The sequence below is a fragment of the Bos javanicus genome, chromosome 5, assembly GCF_032452875.1.
Source record: "Bos javanicus breed banteng chromosome 5, ARS-OSU_banteng_1.0, whole genome shotgun sequence".
NCBI classification, from domain to species: domain Eukaryota; kingdom Metazoa; phylum Chordata; class Mammalia; order Artiodactyla; family Bovidae; genus Bos; species Bos javanicus.
In genome coordinates this window covers 56,900,805-56,920,147 of record NC_083872.1, presented here as the reverse complement: position 1 = coordinate 56,920,147, position 19,343 = coordinate 56,900,805, and the positions used below count along the sequence as shown (strand labels likewise).

General features: G+C 48.0%; 1 protein-coding gene across 3 annotated transcripts; it reads right to left on the bottom strand.

Annotated features, from left to right (window-relative positions):
* Positions 1-1,095: 1,095 nt before the first annotated feature.
* On the bottom strand, positions 1,096-8,672 carry ZBTB39 (zinc finger and BTB domain containing 39). Of its 3 annotated transcripts, none has more exons than XM_061416767.1 (2): positions 8,170-8,672; positions 1,096-7,377 (listed from the first exon to the last, which is right to left on the bottom strand). In XM_061416767.1, the coding sequence occupies exon 2, from the start codon at positions 7,331-7,333 to the stop codon at positions 5,210-5,212; it is 2,124 nt and encodes a 707-aa protein (XP_061272751.1). In that variant the 5' UTR covers positions 7,334-7,377; positions 8,170-8,672; the 3' UTR covers positions 1,096-5,209. The 3 variants fall into 3 exon arrangements, with proteins under 3 accessions (XP_061272751.1, XP_061272753.1, XP_061272754.1); XM_061416769.1 differs by having other exon boundaries at positions 8,421-8,672; XM_061416770.1 differs by having other exon boundaries at positions 8,457-8,672.
* Between the last annotated feature and the right edge of the window lie 10,671 nt (positions 8,673-19,343).

The following is a 19,343-nucleotide window of genomic DNA, read 5'->3' as shown; positions in this document are numbered from 1 at the left end:
AATCCCATGGATGGAGAAGCCTGGTAGGCTTCAGTCCATGGGGTTGCTAAGAGTCAGACATGACTGAGCAACTTCACTTTCACTTTTCACTTTCATGCATTGGAGAAGGAAATGGCAACCCACTCCAGTGTTCTTGCCTGGAGAATCCCAGGGACGGGGAGCCTCGTGGGCTGCCGTCTCTGGGGTTGCAGAGAGTCGGACACGACTGAAGCGACTTAGCAGCAGCATGCTACAAACTGCTGCTCAGTAGTACAGAGCTGGAGCCTTTTTCAACTAGGGGAGTCCAGGAACCTAACAATGCAGAGAATGTATTATAAAGACTTTCCTCCCCTGTGCCCACATAAAAACCCAGCCCAGATCCAATGCCCTTATCACTGCCGCTCCCAAATCAGGCTCCAGAAGTTCCCTCAAGGAAACCCAGATCTACATCTCTGTTACATTCTAGGTTACCTGAGGCCACTTTCCCAACATCTTCTTTTCTCACAGACTCCACTTTGGCAACCAGTGATCACTCTGATAGCACAGGTACTTCCTTAGGGCCTGAGAAGCAAGCAAGGGGCTGATGGCAGCAAGGCCCCCAGCTCTGTGTTTGCTGAGCACTGATGGGGGCCAGGTCCAATCCGTGTGCCCTGAGACCAAGGGGACCATGTCACATCCTAACTCCAGGTCTGTCTCCTCTCTGTAGGGGAATGTTGGTTACCAACCTCATGAAATTAGGCCAAACCTCTGCCCCCTCTCTGAATTTGCCTCTCTCCATTCCGACACACCATGTCATGTTGAATGGCACCAGCAAGACAATTTGTGACCAACCCTCTGGTCCAACCAGACATTAGTAGAGTCCCACTGCTCTCTCTGGGCCAATAAAAGATTCCCCTTAGAGATGGTCCCTCTGAAAAGGTTAGGTCATTGAGTTAATTTTCCACTAAAAACAGATCAAGTCAACCCCGGGGAATTCCAGCTACAGGAAAGGAAATGTGCTACCTGAAAGAACTCTGGCATCCGCTGAGCAGAATATTGCTACTGAGAGGGTGATGGCCCAGATACTCTGAACTGTGAGGGATGAGCAGACCACAGTAAATAGGAAAAGAACTACCGTTTCAAATTTCCTTTTTTTTATTCTAAATAAAAACCACACTTTGTGCTGAACAATGGAATATAAAAGAATCAGATGTACAACGATTTTAGACATCTACTATTTGAGAAAAGAAGTTTACAAAATATACAAAACTTTACAGCAATAGATAGTAAACACTTAAATATTAGGAGGTCAGTACTTATTAATTTAATGGAAGGAGTTAAATGTCAACAACTCTTCTCAGTTTCATAAGAGATGTAGCTAGTAGAGGTGGGAGGGGAGGGTGGACTGGACAGGGGAAGGGTGTTAAAGAAAACATCCAAAGTAAAAGTTCCATTTTCATTCTGATATGACGTTTACCATGAGTAAGCACATTGAAACAAACGCTGTGTGCCCTGCTTCCTGATTCGTTCAGTGCAGGATTTAGGGAAAAGGACACACGAGGATTCCCAGATGGGCAGATTTCTGCACACAGCCCACTTCCATGCCAACAAAATCATGTCCGTATATGAAGAAGTGTAAATTCACTTCCAAAGTTGAATAGTCTGGGGGTCGGAGGGTGATAGGGCACAGCAGATGGTCAGAAGAGGAATATTCACCAGCAGCAAAACCTGACTGGGGAAAAGATCATTAAACTCAGAGGTTTCCTAGAGACAAAAGGGTACTCATAGACTAGAAGAATGTCAAAAAGAATTTTTACCTATTTCTTGACTCCCATCCCCACCTCCTTTCTTCCCAACTAGCCATGAACTAGAGACTCCATGGAGTCTGAAACTTTAGGACCAAACACCAGGGTACAGCAGAGCTTCCTGGCAGGTCCTGTAGCGTCAGTGAGTCATGGATGGGCAGAGGAGTGCCACGATACTGATCCCTTCCTCTGGCCACAAGCAGCTGTTTACAGTGTGCCATTAGAATAACAGGGGCTTCCCTGGTGGCTCAGATGGTAAAGAATCTGCCTGCAATGCAGGAGACCTGGGTTGGATCCCTGGGTCGAGAAGATCCCCTTGAGAAGGGAATGGCTACCCAACCCAGTATCCTTGCCTGGAGAATTTCATGGACAGAGGATTTCAGGCAACAGTCCACGGGGTTGCAAAGAGTCAGAACGACTGAACGACTAACACAAGAACATTAAGAGTATCACCCTTTCCCTTAGGAAAAAAGATGAGAATGGCCTTGTGTTTGCTTTAATGCTCTAGTTGCCACAAAATTCTTAATAGTTTCTAAACAAAGGGCTCTATAAATTATGTAGCCAGTCCTGAGTACTGAACAAGAAAAAAAGGTGGGGGATGAAAAAGAAAAGACATTCAAGGATCAAACAGAACGAACCTTGGAATGATACAGCAGAAGACAGTGCTAAACTGGGCTCCAGGGCAGAGGGCAACACAACCCAATGAACAGACAATTGAAAATATTTTAAATTCAGAATAAAATTAATACCTTCCACCAGATATCTTAGAGTGCCCTTTGCCACAATATAGTGTTTCAAGTAAGAGTGCAGAAAAGAGTGGCTGGTGGCAGAGGAAGCAAACATGACTCCAAACAGAGGAAGGGTTGAGGTGCGAATATGGGGGACACGTGGGGGACAGTGTTTGGTCAATGAGCCTCATGAGCTACTGACCCTGCTACATGTCTGACTGCAGCCAACCAAGCCACCCTGGTCAACCACTTGGCCTCAGGAGGATCAGGGGGTGCAGTCTTTTATTTAGTGTTAGGGGTAAAGTTTCAAGGATTTGCTTTTTGGTTTACTGGCAAAAAGGGAAAACTTCACAGTTTCAGGTTAAGTATACAGACTACCCAGCATCAGTGATAACCCTCTGTTAAGGAAAAGGGTTTCTCCAGCATACTGATCCATTCTCAGCTACCCAGCTGGCTTCTCGGGAGTAGCCCCACTCTCAAATCTGGCCATTCAAAACTCAGTCCTCACCCACAATCTGGGAGAAAAAGCACTCAGGCTTGAAAAGCTGAGAAGATAGTTGACTGTGGTCTTTTACACACTTTGCTTCTTAAACGACTAATGGGAAGAAAGGAAGCAGTCAGTCAGGGATGAAAAGTCTCAGCACTGCTTTCTAACAAGAATATCCCAAGGGAACATTTAACTCATTGGATTCTGATAGTGAAAGCTGGCCACTTGACAAGTCCCTTCAAGTAACGGTCACCTCACTGGACAGCTTTGCACACAAAACTCCAAGGCTTTATTATAAGTTAGGGCTGGGGGGAGATCCGGGGGCAAGTCCAAAAGGGCCCCAGGGCTTTGGTTTACTTGTATGTGTTACTATAACTTCCCAACTTCAGGAAGAATGAGAAAATATGCAAACAGGGCCTTCGTGTGATCTTATCCCCTCAACCCAGTCCCCAACCTACTCAACCACAGGATGGAAAGGGGATAAAAGGTCCAGGGATTTAACAAGCCTCAACTTTCTAGAATTTATATCCATTCCCTAAAGGGCTCCCTGGGTTTATTCTGCAAGACACTTATCTGGAGAGAAAAGCATTTGCTTATTTAAAGGCTTGATCTGTTCTCCCCTAGTTCAAGCCCCTGTTCCCCAAATATCTGGCCAGGACTGTCCCCTGGAATATGGCTACTTGCTGGGGAGAAGCTCATTTTCCTGAAGTCTCTTAGCCAACAGAGATGCTGGGTAATATGTATACAAAAACAAAAATAAATAAATATTAATGTCCAAAAAGGCTTTGTGAGTTAATTAAAACTACTTGCTTGTAAAACAGCCCGGGGTGCTGCTGAGTCCCACGAGGGGCAGGGGCAGGGCCAAGGCCAGGGACCCCCAGAGCTCGCCTGAGCAGGTGAGGTAGTATGGGTTTTGGAGGTGCCACCTTGTGAGATGCGAGATCCGAGGGCTCTCTCCCTCAAGCCTTCTTTGGGCAAGATCCCCTCAAAAGGCAACTAAGAACAGAGTCAACCAGCAACCCCGACTGGGGTTTACCCAGTCACCTGGAGAGGGCTTGAACCAGCTGTTGGTCAACAGCGCCCTCTGGTGGCCATACAATGACAGATCAGGATAAATCCAGCAGGTCAAAGGTGAGCTGCCAAAACTCTGGCCCAGTTAGCACAAAGTAAACAACAGGTTACCTGACTGGGACAGACAGAATGTACATCCAGCTACTCGGGTCCCTTTAATCCTGAAGGGCTCACAGTCCACCCCTCCACCTCATGGGGTCTTCACATCTACACTATAGGCCAAAAACACTTCTAGGTGGGAGACTGGATGCAAATTAAGGCTGCTGCTTCAGAGACATCCCCACCCTTCCACCAGGAAACTCAGGGTAGAGGGAGGCCAGATGATTGATGACTACATCAAAGTGGCTCCCTGTCTTTTTTGCCCACAGGGAAGGCCTGACATCCTGGGCCACCACTCCGTAATATCACATTTCTTTGGAATTGAGGGGAAAAGAGAAATCTCCCTTCCTGTCCATCCCAGGCTGCTGCTTTCAGCAGCACTGCAGGACACCTCTTGCGGCTGGCAACGATTCATCCCAAAGCTTTCAGACCTAAACAGAAAGCTTTGTCCCCGGTTTGGATCCAGCTGCCAAGAGATTTTACTGTCCAATCAGCAGATTAGAGCCCTGGAACAAGCAGGCCCCTCATCCCTGACAGCTTGTCCCTGCTAAGGGATGGGACCAGCACCCAAGGGTGAGCTGCCTTGTCTTTTCTGAATGACCACATTCCCAAAATCTCTCCTGGCTGGCTGTCCCGGTTGGAGATCCGGCAGTAATACCCACAGTGAAAACCTCTCTCCACCTCCTCTGTTCAGTGAGGCTGTTGGTTGGATTCTTAGCAGCATAAAACCTATCAGTAAACTAAAACTCAAGAGGCTGGGGAAGGGAATCTAGCTGACACCAACTGCCTGATGAGATCCCAAAACCAGCCTCCAAAGAATCAAAGACACAGCCCTCCATGGACAAGAACAGGTAAGGAGGTAAACATGACAGGGCCGCTGCTTCTCAGAAACAGTTAGTGTTCGTGTGCTATGTATTCTTTTGTCTTCTTTAAACACAGGACAGAATAGAATTCCTAGCAAGGCAAAACTGTAACTTCAGCTGGGGCAGGACCAACAGCCATTAGAAAACCAATGTCCTGGCTGCCGCCTGGGAGTTCCCCCTGGCTCTGCTGGGACCCAGTCAGCTGTCCGGGTTCTTCTCTGCTTCTTTGGAATGAATAATGTACATGAAGGTTTGCTCGATGGTGAAGTCGGGTGGGAGGCTGCCTTTGTGCACACCGACGTGCTTGCTCATGAGGTTAAGGGTAGAGCTGTAGTGGCCACAGACCGTGCAGCGATACATGAGAGCCCCCGAGTGCGTCTTCAGGTGGCACTTGATGGTCGAGCGGCCTCGGAAGAACTTGTGGCACACCTTACACTGGTACGGCTTCTCGCCCGTGTGGATCCGCCGGTGGTAGTTAAACTCACTCGTGTGGGCAAACCTTTTGCCGCACACCTTGCAGCTATACTTGCTGTTCCCGGGTTGGCCCTGCAGCGCCAGTTCCTCACTCAGGAACTCCTCTGCCGGCAGCTTCCGCTTCTGGAGAGCTGGGTTCTGGAGTCCAAAACCAGGCCGTGTGTCAAGGCCACTGTTGCACTTGTGCTGGCTGACATGGTAGCGATAGGCAGCCTCTGACTTGAAGCTCTGGCTGCACAAGTGGCAGCGGAAGAGGGCATCTTCCAGGCTTTGGTGCACAGCCATGTGCTTCTCCAGGAGATGCCAGTCCACAAAGCTGTTTGCACACACAGAGCAAGAGAAGACAGAGATGCCAAGGTGGGAAAGTGTGTGCCACATGAGGCTGCAGAGGTTGAGGTGGCGCTGGTCACAGACGCTGCAGGCCTGGCCCTTCAGGTTCAGATGGTCAAGGATATGGCCCCGGACCACATGGAAATCTTTGGCCAATGCCTTCCCACAGGCAGCACATTTCAGCTCCGCAGAGACCGCCCCTGCAAAGAGACCCAGCTTCCCAGGCAAGGGGTCGTTGGGGTGGACAATGATGTTGTTCTCAAATATTCCATCCCGTCGGTGGAGGGTCAGTTGCCACTGGGTAAAGAACTTAGTTTCACACATGTCGCAGGAGAAGAGGAAAATACCGATGTGGGAGAGAACATGGGTGACCCGGGAGTTCCGGTCCTGGAAATGGGTCTCACAGACCTTGCAGTTGCCAGTCAGCAGGTCCACGTGGTCCCGAGCATGTTGTCGGATCAGCTGAATGTTGGGCTCTAGAACCTTCTTGCATACCTGGCAGGGCATGGCCTTATTCTCTCGGTTTTCACTCTCTCCAAAAGTTAGCTCATCCTCACTGTCATCACTCAATTCAATCACCTCCTCAGCTGTGCCAATCTCCTCAGTGGGGTCTTCAAACTGCAAGTCATCATCCCCCAGGTCCTCCAACTGGAGCTCATCCATCTGCCCAAAGCTTGGGTCTTTGGAATGGTCGCTGTTGCTCAGACAGGAGTTGGTCCCAGTGGTAATGTCTACTGCACTGTCAGGAGTGAAGAAGCTGTTCTTACTGAAGTCTCCATTGCTCTGGACTTTGTATGGCTGGCAGGAGCTGGTGCTGGTTTGGATGCCCGTGCTGACAGTGCCCAGGACTGGCTGGGTCACCACGCTGGGGACAGATGTGAACGGAGCAGGGGCATCGTGGTCTTCTGTCTTTGGTGGCAGCGGCTGCAGGCTATGGTTAGTGTCACTGGTAACATTTCTCTCCTCCTCTTTATAGTTTCCTCCAGCATCACTAGGTAACGCATAGTTTCTATCAGGACCAAAGTGCTCCCCGCTCCCCCGGAGTTCTCCAAGGGGATGGGGGGGTTCTACTGAGCTACAACTCGGGGTACCAGAGTGGTTCTCACTGGTGCTGGTCAGGGGCTTGGCCACGGCAGTGCTCTCCAGGTCAGGAAAGGTGGAGTGACAGGCCCGGAGGAGATCGTCCATACCCAGACGCTCTGCTACCTCGTAGATGACTCCGACGTTGATCAGGTCCGTGAAGAGTTCTGACGTGTAGACAAAGCTTAGAATCTTCTCGAAGTTGGCAGGAGTGATAAAGTCCACCACATAGGTCCTGGCAGCATCAAGCCCAGTGTTGAGGAAGAGGTTCTGGAAATAGCCAGCCGCACAGGCCAGCACAGCTTTGTGGGCCGGGAAGGAACGGCTCCCCACCACGATGGTGACATCGCACATGGTCTCCGAGAGCCGGCACTTGTTGAGTTCTTTCAGCAGGTTGTTGGGGTGGTTGGTGCTTTGCAGTTTGATCCTCATGCCCATCTTAGCAGCTCCTGTGAAGTTGCCTCCTTATCAGCACAGTTAATCTGCGGATAGCAAAAGGATAAGGTGGATGGCCAAACACATCCTTGTAGGTGAAGAGCTCTGCGGGACAATAGCCCCAGGTAGAGAGCAAGCGTGAATGGACATACACTTGCTCCATTCTGCTGGAGGGGACAATGACAGCAGAAGTGATGGGACAGTGACCTTTCTCCCTGCACATCCCCCAAGACATCTCCCTGCACATCCCCCAAGACACAGTGATCACAAAAAAATCCAAAAATATTGAAAAAAATCTGATAAACTGTTCTCTAAGACAAGCCTGACTGGACAGAAGCTAGTGATTTAAAGCTAAAGTAGTCTCTTGATACCTTCTTATATTTCATTACCAGAGCAAATGGTTCAAACTTTTCTCATATTAATTTCCTAATTTCTTCCTGAATACAAGCTTTCCAATCTCACTGAGTATATTCTCTTCCCTTACTAGGCCAAATGCCATACACATACTTGAACACAATTATCAAGCTCCATTAGCTACTGGGGAAAAGATGCTTTATCCTTTCCTTTCCTCTCACGGCTGTGTTCTTTCAGGCCCTAAAATAAACCACTTGCTTATTCTTGAGTTCCCATCTTTCCCTATCTAAGCTACCTGCCTCCTAGCCCAGGGCCATTCAGATAGTGCTCTATCATACTCTCTGTAGCTTGTGGGTGACGTCAGAAAAGTAAAGTAAAGACGAACACAACTATGGTATTTAGAATTACCTAAATACTCTTTGGGTCTTTTTTTCCCCACCCTTTTCAGGAGCTATGCTTATGTTGACCAGAACTGAGAGATTTACCTGATGCCTTGGGATAGGGTTTGGGATAAGAAGCTATCCAATTTACACAGGTAACTCCTAAAGGCTTGCTCAGTACCATTTCCCCCCCACTTTTTGAGTCCTGCAGGCCAGAAAAAAGCCAAACTCGTTGCCCTCTCCTTCAGCCTCATGACTCGCCCTGTGCAACACAGCCCCCTTCCTCCACCTCACCACACTGGACTAACTCCCAACTTTTTCTGGGGCCCGGGAAGCCTCTGAGCTTTGTTGGGTACCAGCGAAGGATCTCCGGGGCCCTGGTGGCCACACACCAACGGTCAGCAGGTCGGGGCACCGGGAAGCACGAGCGGCAGTGGGAGGGGACGGATTCGGAACTTCTGAGAAGGGACCCCAACAACCGCGCGGCGCCACGGTCTCCCTTCTGGAGGGTCGAATTCGGGAGGAAGGGCGTTGGATCCGGCTGGGGCACTCCATCTAGGGGGCATCAAGCACCTCGCTCCCTTCCCCCAAACAGCCGGGAATTCCTCAGGGCGACCTCGGGCGGGGGCAAAGGGGTGGCGGCAGGGCGCTGGGCCGGCCGGGGGTCGAAGGGATCGGCGGCGGGGCCGGCGGGGGTCGGCGCGCGGCGGGGGAGGATGGATCCGGCCGAGGGCAGCGGACGGGAGGGAGCCCAGCGAGAGCGAGAGAAAGGCTGGGACGAGGGTCGGGCCTCGGCCAGGGCAGCCCTCGGCCTGGCCGCGCTTACCCGGCTCCGCGGGGCCCGAGCACCATCGCCGCCGCCGCCTCACACAAAGGCCCCGGCCCGCCGTGCCCGGCCCGACGAGGAGGCGGCGCCGCCGGCCGCGGCCAGACTCTCCATCCGCCGCGCCGCTCGCCGCGCCGGCCCGGGCCGCCCCCACCGCCCGGCCCGCAGCGCCCCCCGCCGTCCCGGAGGAGGCAGCGCCCCCCGCCGCTCGGCCGCAGCGCCCCCAGCCGCCAGGGAGGAGGCAGCGCCCCCACACGGTGGGGCCGGGAGCGAAGCAGGCTGGCCGAAGCCACTGCGCCACCCGGGGACCCCCGGCCCCACTTCTGACCCCCGCGAGCCCCTGGGGCCCGCCGCCACCGGGCCCTCGCGGGCATTTGCCAGGACGTTTCCAGCCCTCACGGCCACCACCACCCAAGCCTGGCTTTTTTTGAAGCACTGATCCTGTAAGTGCTGGACCACTCCCTCCTTGCCCTAGTACCTGGAGAAATGAAAAATGCTGTCCCAAGGCTAAGCTTAAATCGCCTCCCCTGTTCTACATCTCACAGTCCCAAAAGTTTACTCTCAAAACGTCTGCTGGTGTAGTTTCAGAAACAGTTGTAGGACTGCCACTTTAACTATTTGTCTCCTCCGCTAGGCAGTACGGAGAAGGCAATGGCACCCCACTCCAGTGTTCTTGCCTGGAGAATCCCAGGGACAGAGGAGCCTAGTGGGCTGCCGTCTATGGGATCGCACAGAGTCGGACACGACTGAAGCAATTTAGCAGCAGCAGCAGCAGCAGCTAGGCAGTGAGCTTCCTGAAGGCAGAGGCTGTTGTTCTGCACACGGCTGTGTCTCCGCTGCTCCCTCCCACCCCCGCCCCAACACACAGGCTTCTGGTTCATAGGAAAGGTGCTTAACAAAGCCTGTTTGAATGAAGAACAAGTACTAGAGGGCTGGGCTCCCGGTGGACCACCCTCTGAAAGTTCATTGTGGACCCTCCTTCCAGCTGCGCCACCAAATGAAGGATTTCACAGTATCCCACTGCACCTTGGCAGCGCAGGCCTGTTTGGGGCAGCCTGTCCTTCCTGGAGGGGAGCAGAACTTGACACCCCAACATATGTTTCTTTGGCATAAGGATTATTTTTAAGAAGCAGCAGGCAGCGGAGAAGCTCTGAAAAATGAGCAGAGGTTACCCTTTTGTAAGAGCCATTTACATTTATAAGGGAAATGTCCATTTGTCTCTGAACCGGGAAAAGAAGGGTAGATAATGTCAAGAAAGTCTTAGTTTTCCTGGGTATCTCCCATGTATATGGAAGTATACATATTTTTAAACTTCTGTTTCTTTTTTCCTGTTATGCTGTCTTTTATTATTTACTCAGCCAAGAACCTCGAAGGGTAGAGTGGGAAATTATTTTTCCTTGCTACTTCCTCAACTCTTTCTAGAGCTCCATTTCTCTGCTTCCACCCTTTAGTGCAGCAGTTACCCTCCAAATCTCCCCAGATATTCCTGCCTAAGATACGTCATCAAACCAAAACTTTGCCTGAGTTTCACTGACAGATGTGATCAAAACTTTAAGGCATGAGCACCATTGCCAGCTATCACTCTGAAGTTCTCCCCATAGTTTTTACTGTGACGATCACAGGTCATGAAGGATTTTTGGCTGAATCTTTATGGTATTCACAGGTCATGACTTCAGGCTCACAGGTTTTTCAGTCTATCATACTTTTGATTCCCTTTTTGGCATTCCAGTCTTAGAGGGATCATTGGCTTGGTGGTTAGCAGCTGAGGACACACACTTAAAGCTTTTTGGAGAATATAGGACACCAGAGGGACTACTATGATAATTACAAGCTGGACGATTCCCAGTGTCTGGAGTGCACTTCAGAGCCATGGTCCCCAAGACCCAAAGGAATCAAAATCAAACCAGTCAAAGAAAGACCCCTTTGAGGGGTCTTTAGAGGGAGCACCTTTTGAAGTGGCTTATTCAGTAATCTTAGGTAGCTGAATTCAACCTCCCCAGAAGTGTTAATTTAGGTATGATAGGTGGTGGTGGCCATAATAGATACCTATTTGTTCAGCTAAAAGAAAATCTAAATTGCTCTAGCAGTACATTCAGCAAAAGCTTCCAGAGCTGAGGAGAGATTCCTGATCATATAGCCTCATCTATACTCACTCCTAACCAGGAGTAGAGGGTCTTGTAAGCAAATCCTGAATCATGAAAGCCTCCTGGTAGGTCCTTTCTAATTTGATGATGTAAATTCAGGGGAGTTGACGCAATGCGGTGAAGAATTTGCATAGGGCCTTAAAGAACAATCTCTTTTCCAGCATTCCCATTGATTACAACTGAAATATCAATCCCTGGGGAAGCATTTTGACGATGGGCCCCTAGGAGGTTATAATATGGGAGGCCTGGGTGTTGTTCTAGATACTTTTTGTGTTTTTAGTAAGATTTTGCCATTTTTGTAGGTATTTATTGCTTCTGGAGCCATCATTCTTAGACATAAAATAGGCAGGTATGCCAGAAGGTGGTGTGCTTCACTCTTTGGAGCTTAAGACTCCTGTTACGTTTTTAGCTAAGATTTTGGGTCTCTTGAAGCTAAGGCAGACGCTTTAACCTCTGAGCCACCAGGGAAGCTTTGAAGCTAAACTAATACCTAAAAAGAATTGCCACTGGGCTGGAGATTGTGTGATGTTTTACAAGTGTATCTCTTTGCATGGAAATTTTATTGATGTTGGCATTCTATGACCAAATTTTCCTAAAATGGGCGTCTCTCTGTTAGGTGATGAGCACTCTAACAGCTTTTAAATGCTCATCAGTTTTTGTGGCTTGTTGGCTTCGAAGCTTCCCATTAACAATAGCCTTTATCTACAGTAAGAGGGACAAACAAGCGTGTGCATCTTAACACACCAGCAGTAACCAAGAAATGTCACTGCAGCTTGGCCAAGAAAAGTCCCTATGTGTCCCACCAACAATTCCCATCAATCTGGGGACTGGAAAAAAGACTGAGCCAGCAGACGCCAAACAATGGGGGCTGCAGGCTGATTCCAAACAAATGAGGAACCGCAGCTGCTACCAGCAGTTCCCAGCGTGCAATCTGGGAAAGATTTCAAACAAATGTGGAATTGCAGACTAAATGCCAGCAGTTCCCACTGTGGAGTCTGGGGACAAACCAACCGCTGAGTTTTTCCACTCAAGTCGGGGAATTATGGTCTGAACAGAGGGCTAGGGGATTGGGTTCTGGCTGGACTCATGTGCTAGCTCAAGCTGAACTGCCCTGGATTGGAACGCCAATTACATTACGAGGCTGACAATGAGTGGAGCTCAGAACTGAGAGGAACTTATTTGTGGCCCTTGGAAACAGCGAGAGACAGAGAACGCAAAAGGATTTGCAGGGATCATGCCTGTTTCTTATTGTCTCTGAAGCCATCAGAGATCTCCTTCAGTCCTACTGTTGACAGTAAATCTCTTAAAAAACTATTCAACTGAGTAAATTTGAAGGTCTAATAGGCTTTATTCAACAATTCAGACCTAGGCAGCGTCCCATTTAGCACATAGAAAAGAGCTCTAAAGAACCGTACAAAATAGAAGGCTTTTATAGGCTAAAGAGACCAGGAAAAGGAAGTTTCTATCAAAGAGTTCTTAAAAAAAAAAAGAAAGAAATAGGCACAAAATGGAGTCACTTGTGCTAAGCTCTATGCCAACAAAACAATCTTAATTGCTGTTTCAGCCTCTCCCTGGAACGTAACTTTTAACCGGTCGATGTGAAATTACCTAGCCAGCACAAGTGAGGTAATCACCTCATAGACACTTACCTTCCCCCAAAGGAAGGTGGTCTTATCGGAAACAATCCTTTCTTTTATTTGTGACTTCCTTGTCCCATCGTCTTTCTGCCTTTAAAAACTTCTTTTAACAACTCTTTAGAGCACCTTTCTATTTGCCAGATGGAATGCCACTTGATTCAAATACAATACAATTAGAAGCTCAGTCATGTTCAACTCTTTGCAACCCCATGGATTGCAGCCCACTAGGCTCCTCTGTGGAGAAGGCAACGGCAACCCATTCCAGTACTCTTGCCTGGAAAATCCCATGGGCAGAGGAGCCTGGTAGGCTGCAATCCATGGGGTCGCAAAGATTCGGACTTGACTGAGTGACTTCACTTTCACTTTTCACTTTCATGCATTGGAGAAGGAAATGGCAACCCAATCCAGTGTTCTTGCCTGGAGAATCCCAGGGATGGGGAAGCCTGATGGGCTGCTATCTATGGGGTCACACAGAGTTGGACACGACTGAAGCGACTTAGCAGCAGCAGCAGCAGGCTCCTCTGTCCATAGAATTCTCCAGGCAAGAATACTGGAGTGGGTAGGCATTTGCTTCTCCAGGGTATCTTCCCAACCCAGGGATCTAACCCGGGTCTCCTGCATTACAGATAGATTCTTTACCATCTAAGCCACCAGGGAAACCCACTTGATTCATAGATCATTGAATAAAGTCAGATCTCCAAACTTAGTTGAATTTTGCTTTTAAACAGAGTGGATTGTCTCAGGCAATCCACTTTTGTCTCCCTTCCTTTAAGTAATTCCAGGTAATTCCAGATTGCCTGGTTAAAGGCCACATTCCTGGGAGAGGCTAAAATTGCAGTTAGGGTAGGCATTAAGTTTTGGATAACTGACATGGGACTTAGTACAAGTGATTCCATTTGGGGCTGTTTCTTTTATTAACACAACCAGTAGACTCATAAGCTCTAGCATGACTCTAAGATATTAGGCTGCAAGACTTGAGTCTTGGGCCTGTTCAATCTTTCTGACCAACTGCCTTAACCATCTCTAGAGTGCTGTAAATGTACTTCACATGTTTACAAATTCCCTAAAGTTGTAGATTAAAGTTTGTATCATTTATACTTGTGATATTATGATTTATAATAAGAAATATATATATTTGATCTTCACCACCATTTCTAATGGGCTTCTCTGATAGCTCAGTTGGTAAAGAATCTGCCTGCAATGCAGGAGACCCCAGTTTGATTCCTGGGTCAGAAAGACACCCTGGAGAAGGGATGGGCTACTCACTTCAGTGTTTTGGGACTTCCCTGGTGTTTCATACAGTAAAGAATCTACCTGCAATGCGGGAGACGTGGGTTCAGTCCTTGGTTAAACAACTGAGGGACTTCACTTTCACTTATGTGCCAATTTTTCCCTTTCTTCTTGATGTTTTAAAATTCCATGTATTTGCACAAGTAAATGTGCAGATACATATACATTTATATACATAAATATATATGATATATATATATATTATATGGGCTTCCCTGGTGGCTCAGTTGGTAAAGAATCCGCCTCCAATGTGGGAGACCTGGGTTTGATCCCTGGGTTGGGAAGATCCCCTGGAGGAGGGCATGGCAACCCATTCCAGTATTCTTGCTTGGAGAATCCCATGAACAGAGGATTCTGGCGGGCTACAGTCCATGGGGTCACAAAGAGTCAGACATGGCTGAGCAACCAAGCACACCATTTCTAACACAGAGCTCCTAAAACAATTGGAAGTTCCTAAGTGATGAGAGCCATAATGATGTCTTTAGTTACATTACTGGGTGACTTTGGGACTGTACCTAAAGACAGAGGCCAGTTGCCAGGAGAACCAAGGAACTTTCGGTCCCAAGCCTCTGCCCTTCAGGGAGGAAAGAGGAGCTGGAGGTTAAATCAATTATCACTGGTCAATGATTTAATCAATCATACTTATGTAATGAAGTGAAGTTGCTCAGTTGTGTCCAACTCTTTGCAACCCCATGGACTGTAGCCCACCAGGCTCCTCCATCCATGGAATTTTCTAGGTAAGAGTACTAGAGGGGGTTGCCATTTCCTTCTCCAGGGGATCTTCCCAACCCAGGGATCGAACCTGGGTCTCCCGCATTTCGGGCAGACAATTTACCGTCTGAGCCACCAGGGAATGTAGACTTATGTAATGATGCATCCATAAAATCTTGAAAGAACTAGATTTGGAGTGCTTCTGGATTGGTGAAAATGTAGAGATTCAAAGAGAGAAACGTGGCATGCTCAGAGAGAGCATGGAAGCTCCACACCCCTTTCCCCATACCTTGCCTCATGCATCTCTTCCATCTGGTGTCCCCAAGTTATATTCTTTTATAATAAACTGGTGATCTGTGAGTAAACAGGTCTCCTGAGTTCTATGAACCACAGTAACAAATCAGTGGAACACGAGAGAGTTGTGGGACCCTCCAATCTGTAGACAGTTAACAACTTGGGTTTGAGATTGACATCTGCAGAGGTCAAGATGGCGGAGGAGTAGGAGGATGTGGAGTTCATCTCTCCCCACAAATGCATCAAGGCCACATCTACAAATGGAACATTTCTCACAGAACCCTAGCTGAACACTAACAGAGGACCATGGATGCCCAAAAGGACAAGAAAACTCCCTACATAATGGAGTAGGATGATAAAATGAAAGTGTTAGATGCCCAATCCTGTCCAACTCTTTGTGACCCCATGGACTGTAGCCCACCAGGCTCCTCTGTCCATGGAATTCTCCAGGCAAGAACACTGGAGTGGGTAGCCATTCCCTTCTCCAGGGAATCTTCCTGACCCAGGGATCCAACCGAGGTCTCCTGCATTGCAGGCAGATTCTTTACCATCTGAGCCACCAGGAAGCCCAAAAAAAGAAGAAAGGAAAAAGAAGAAGAAAGGAAGGACGACTGGATCAGTGCCCCTCAAGAGAGGGGCTAAAGGAGTGGAAAGGTTCCTGCATCCAGGGAAGCCCCCTCACCAGCAGGGAGATCAGTTGGGACAGAAGGGGAGCTTTGGGGACTATTGGAGGAGAGTGCAGTAACTCGTCTGCAGCAGGCAGAACAGAGTGAGACCTAAACACATGGTCCTTGCCACAGCCCTGAACCCCCTAACCTGAGACATGTGTCTGCTAACACACATAAGGACTGGGGGCTGGAACATGAGGTTTGGAGAGCAAACCCAAGGAGAAGACTGATGTTAGCTGCAAGGAGATAGCCTGAGGGGACAGGAGTGAGGAAATGTGCAACCAGAACACTTGAGGAAACCGTGGCTGCCATAGAAGCAAAGCACCATTGTTGAATGAGGATGGAGCCTCCATTGCAGACTCTGCCCCCACACGCTGGGGCCTGCCTCCCTGGGCACTAAGAAAGGCCCCCACTGGGTCGAGCTCTCTTGTGCCCGTGGTCTTTTGCTCCCCTGTGTGCCTGTTACTGCCAGGGCTCCCACAACCTGGGCCACCATACCACCTCCACACCTGCTCCTCACCAGGCAGACTTATATGCTCCAGAGCAGCCTTGAGAGTAGGCCTTTGTGGGGTCTGAACCCCAGGGTCTGTGCAACTAAGGAAAAAGGCTGAAATCTGTCCTAGCAGCTGCACAAACCCTGAAATGATACCCATGTGGCCGAGTTTGTAAATTCAAGCACCTACAGAACATCTGAATGGACCACGAGTGCTCCTGCAGCCAAGATGGACCTAGTTTTAGCACCTATAGATTTTGTGGGCACATACAAGGAGGGGTTGGGCCAGGCTAGAGTTCAAACTCCCCTATAGCACAGAGTCCAGATCCATGAATACTGGTATCCTGGGATCTGACTTTAGAGGATCTATGCTGGTGGTCTGATGAAAAAAATGTCTGAGAGACATAGGGTCAATTGCCAGCATACCCACAGTTAAGGTGGGGCTGACAGCAGTGCCAACAACAGCGTAAACTGAGAGCTCGCACAATGGGTATAAGGTGACACCACTAAGCTCACCTACAGGTGAACAACTCCAGAGGAGGAATGGCCGTGGTTTAGTCGCTCAGTCGTGTCCGACTCTTGCGACCCCATGGACTATAGCCTGCCAGGCTCCTCTGCCCATGGGGTTCTCCAGTCAAGAATACTCGAGTGGGTTGCCATTTCCTTCTCCAGGGGATCTTCCTGACCCAGGGATTGAACCTGTGTCTCCTGAATCTCCTGCATTGCAGGCAGATTCTTTACTGCTAAGCCAAGCTCACAGCCACCTCAAAACACACCCGTTACGGCCCTGCCTATCAGAGGGACAAGACCTGGCTCCACCCACGAGAGGGCAGACATCAATCCCTCCCACCAGGAAGTCTACACAAGCCAACCTCACCCCCACCAAGGTGGGCAGACACGAGAAGCAAAAGGAACTATGATCTTGCAGCCTACGGAAAAGAGACCATGAATACAGAAACTTAGACAAAATGAGATGACAAATAAGTTGCAAATGAAGGAACAAGAGAAAAATCCACAAGAACAACTAAATGAAGAGGAGATAGGCAATCTACCTGAAAAAGAATTCAGAGTAATGATAACAAAGATGATCCAACATCTTGGGGGAGGGGGAGTGGAGGCACAGATTGAGAAGATAAAAGAAATGTTTAACAAAAAGCTAGAAGATTTAAAGAAAAAACAGAGATGAATACTATAATAACTGAAATGAAAAATACACTAGAAGGAATCAACAGCAGAAGAACTGAGGCAGAAGAATGAATTAGTGAGCTGGGAGACAGAGTGGTGGAAATTATTGCCATAAAACAGAATACAGAAAGAAGAATGAAAAGAACAGAAAAGAACAGTCTGGGACAATATTAAACATACTGACATTAGCATTATAGGGGTCCCAGAAGGAGAAGAGAAAGCGTCTGAGAAAATATTTGAAAACATTATAACCAAAATTTCCCTACCATGAGAAAGGAAGCACCCACTCAAGTCTAGGAAGTACAGAGAATACCATAGAGGATAAACCCAAGGAGAAACATGCCAAGACAAATAGTAATCAAACTGACAAAAATCAAATAAACAGAAAAATAGTAAAAGCAGCAAGGGAAAAGTAACAAATAACATACAAGGGAATCTCCATAAAGTTTTCAGTTGATTTTTCAGCAGAAACTCTGCAGGCCAAAAGGGAGTGACACAATATATTTCAAGTGATAATTGAAGAGAAAAACTTACAACAAAGGATACTCTACACAACAAGGCTCTCATTCAGACTTGAAGGAGAAATCAAAAGCTTTACAGACAAGCAAAAGCTAAGAGAATTCAGCACCACCAAACCAACATTACAACAAATGTTAAAGGAACTTCTCCAGGTAGGAAAGAGACCAACAACTTAAAGCAACCTTGTACATATGTGGACTGCTAAATCAAAACCTCATGGCAACAGCAAATCCCCAAACTACAATAGATACAAACACAAAAAAGAAAAAGTGGACTTCCCTCGTGGTCCAGTGGTTAAGAATTCACCTGCCAATGCAGGGGACATGGTTTTGATCCCTGGTCTGGGAAGATTCTGCATACTGCAGGGCAACTAAGCCCATGCACCACAACTACGGAGCCCACACTCTAGAGCCCACAGGCCACAGCCACTGAGCCTGAGAGCAGCGAATACTGAAGCCCATGCACCCTAGAGCCCATGCTTTGCAACAAGAGACACCACAATGAGAAACGTGTGCGTCACAACTGGAGAGTAGCCCCTGCTCACCTAACTAGAGAAAGCCCTCATGCAGCAAGGAAGACCCAGCACAGCCAAAAATAAACAAAGTTGTAAAAAAGAAAGACAAATATCACATGATATTACTTGTTTGTGGAATCTAGAAAAATGGTACGAATGAACCTATTTAGAAAACGGAAATTGAGTCACAGTGTAGGAAACAAATGTACGGTTACCGAGGGGGAAGGGGGAGAAGGGCAAATTGGGAGATTGGGAGTGACACGTAGACATTGCTTTATATAAATAGATAACTAATAAGAAGCTACTGTATAGCACAGGGAATTCTATTATATTCTATAATGACCTATATGGGCTGCCCTGGTGGCTCTGACAGTAAAGAATTTGCCTGCAACGCAGGAGACATGAGTTTGATTTCTGGGTCTGGAAGATCCGCTGGAGAATGGAACGGCTACCCACTCCAGTCAGTGTTCTTGCCTGGAGAATCCCCTGGACAGAGGAGCCTGGCAGTCTACAGTCCATGGAGTCACAAAGAGTCAGACATGACTGAGCGACTACACTGAACTGAACTGAATGACCTATATGGGAATAGAATATTAAAAAGAGTGGATATATGTATATGTATAACTGATTCACTTTGCTATACTGCAGAAGCTAACACAGCATTGTAACCCAACTATATTCCAATTTAAAATTAATTTTTAAATAAACAAAAATTTTAAAAATTAACAAATAAAAATTAAACGATTGGCATCTGACGTTGTTCCATAGGACTGAGTCTTCAATCTGTGAAATCTGATACTATCTCCAGGTAGACAGTGTTGGAGCTTTGTTTGTTGGTGTGAGAGATCTCCCCCTCCACATGCATTGAATTGGGTCTAGAACCTTTAATACAAAAGTCTTTGAAGTAAATCACCATATAATCACAATAACACAGATGTACAAAACTAAATGGAGAAAAGCCAGGAATTAGGCCAAGGTCTTATTGATTCAAGGCCCTC

What these genes read in the sequence shown, in the direction of transcription:
- ZBTB39 (XM_061416767.1), bottom strand. Translation starts at nt 7,333, where the DNA reads ATGGGCATGAGGATCAAACTGCAAAGCACCAACCACCCCAACAACCTG.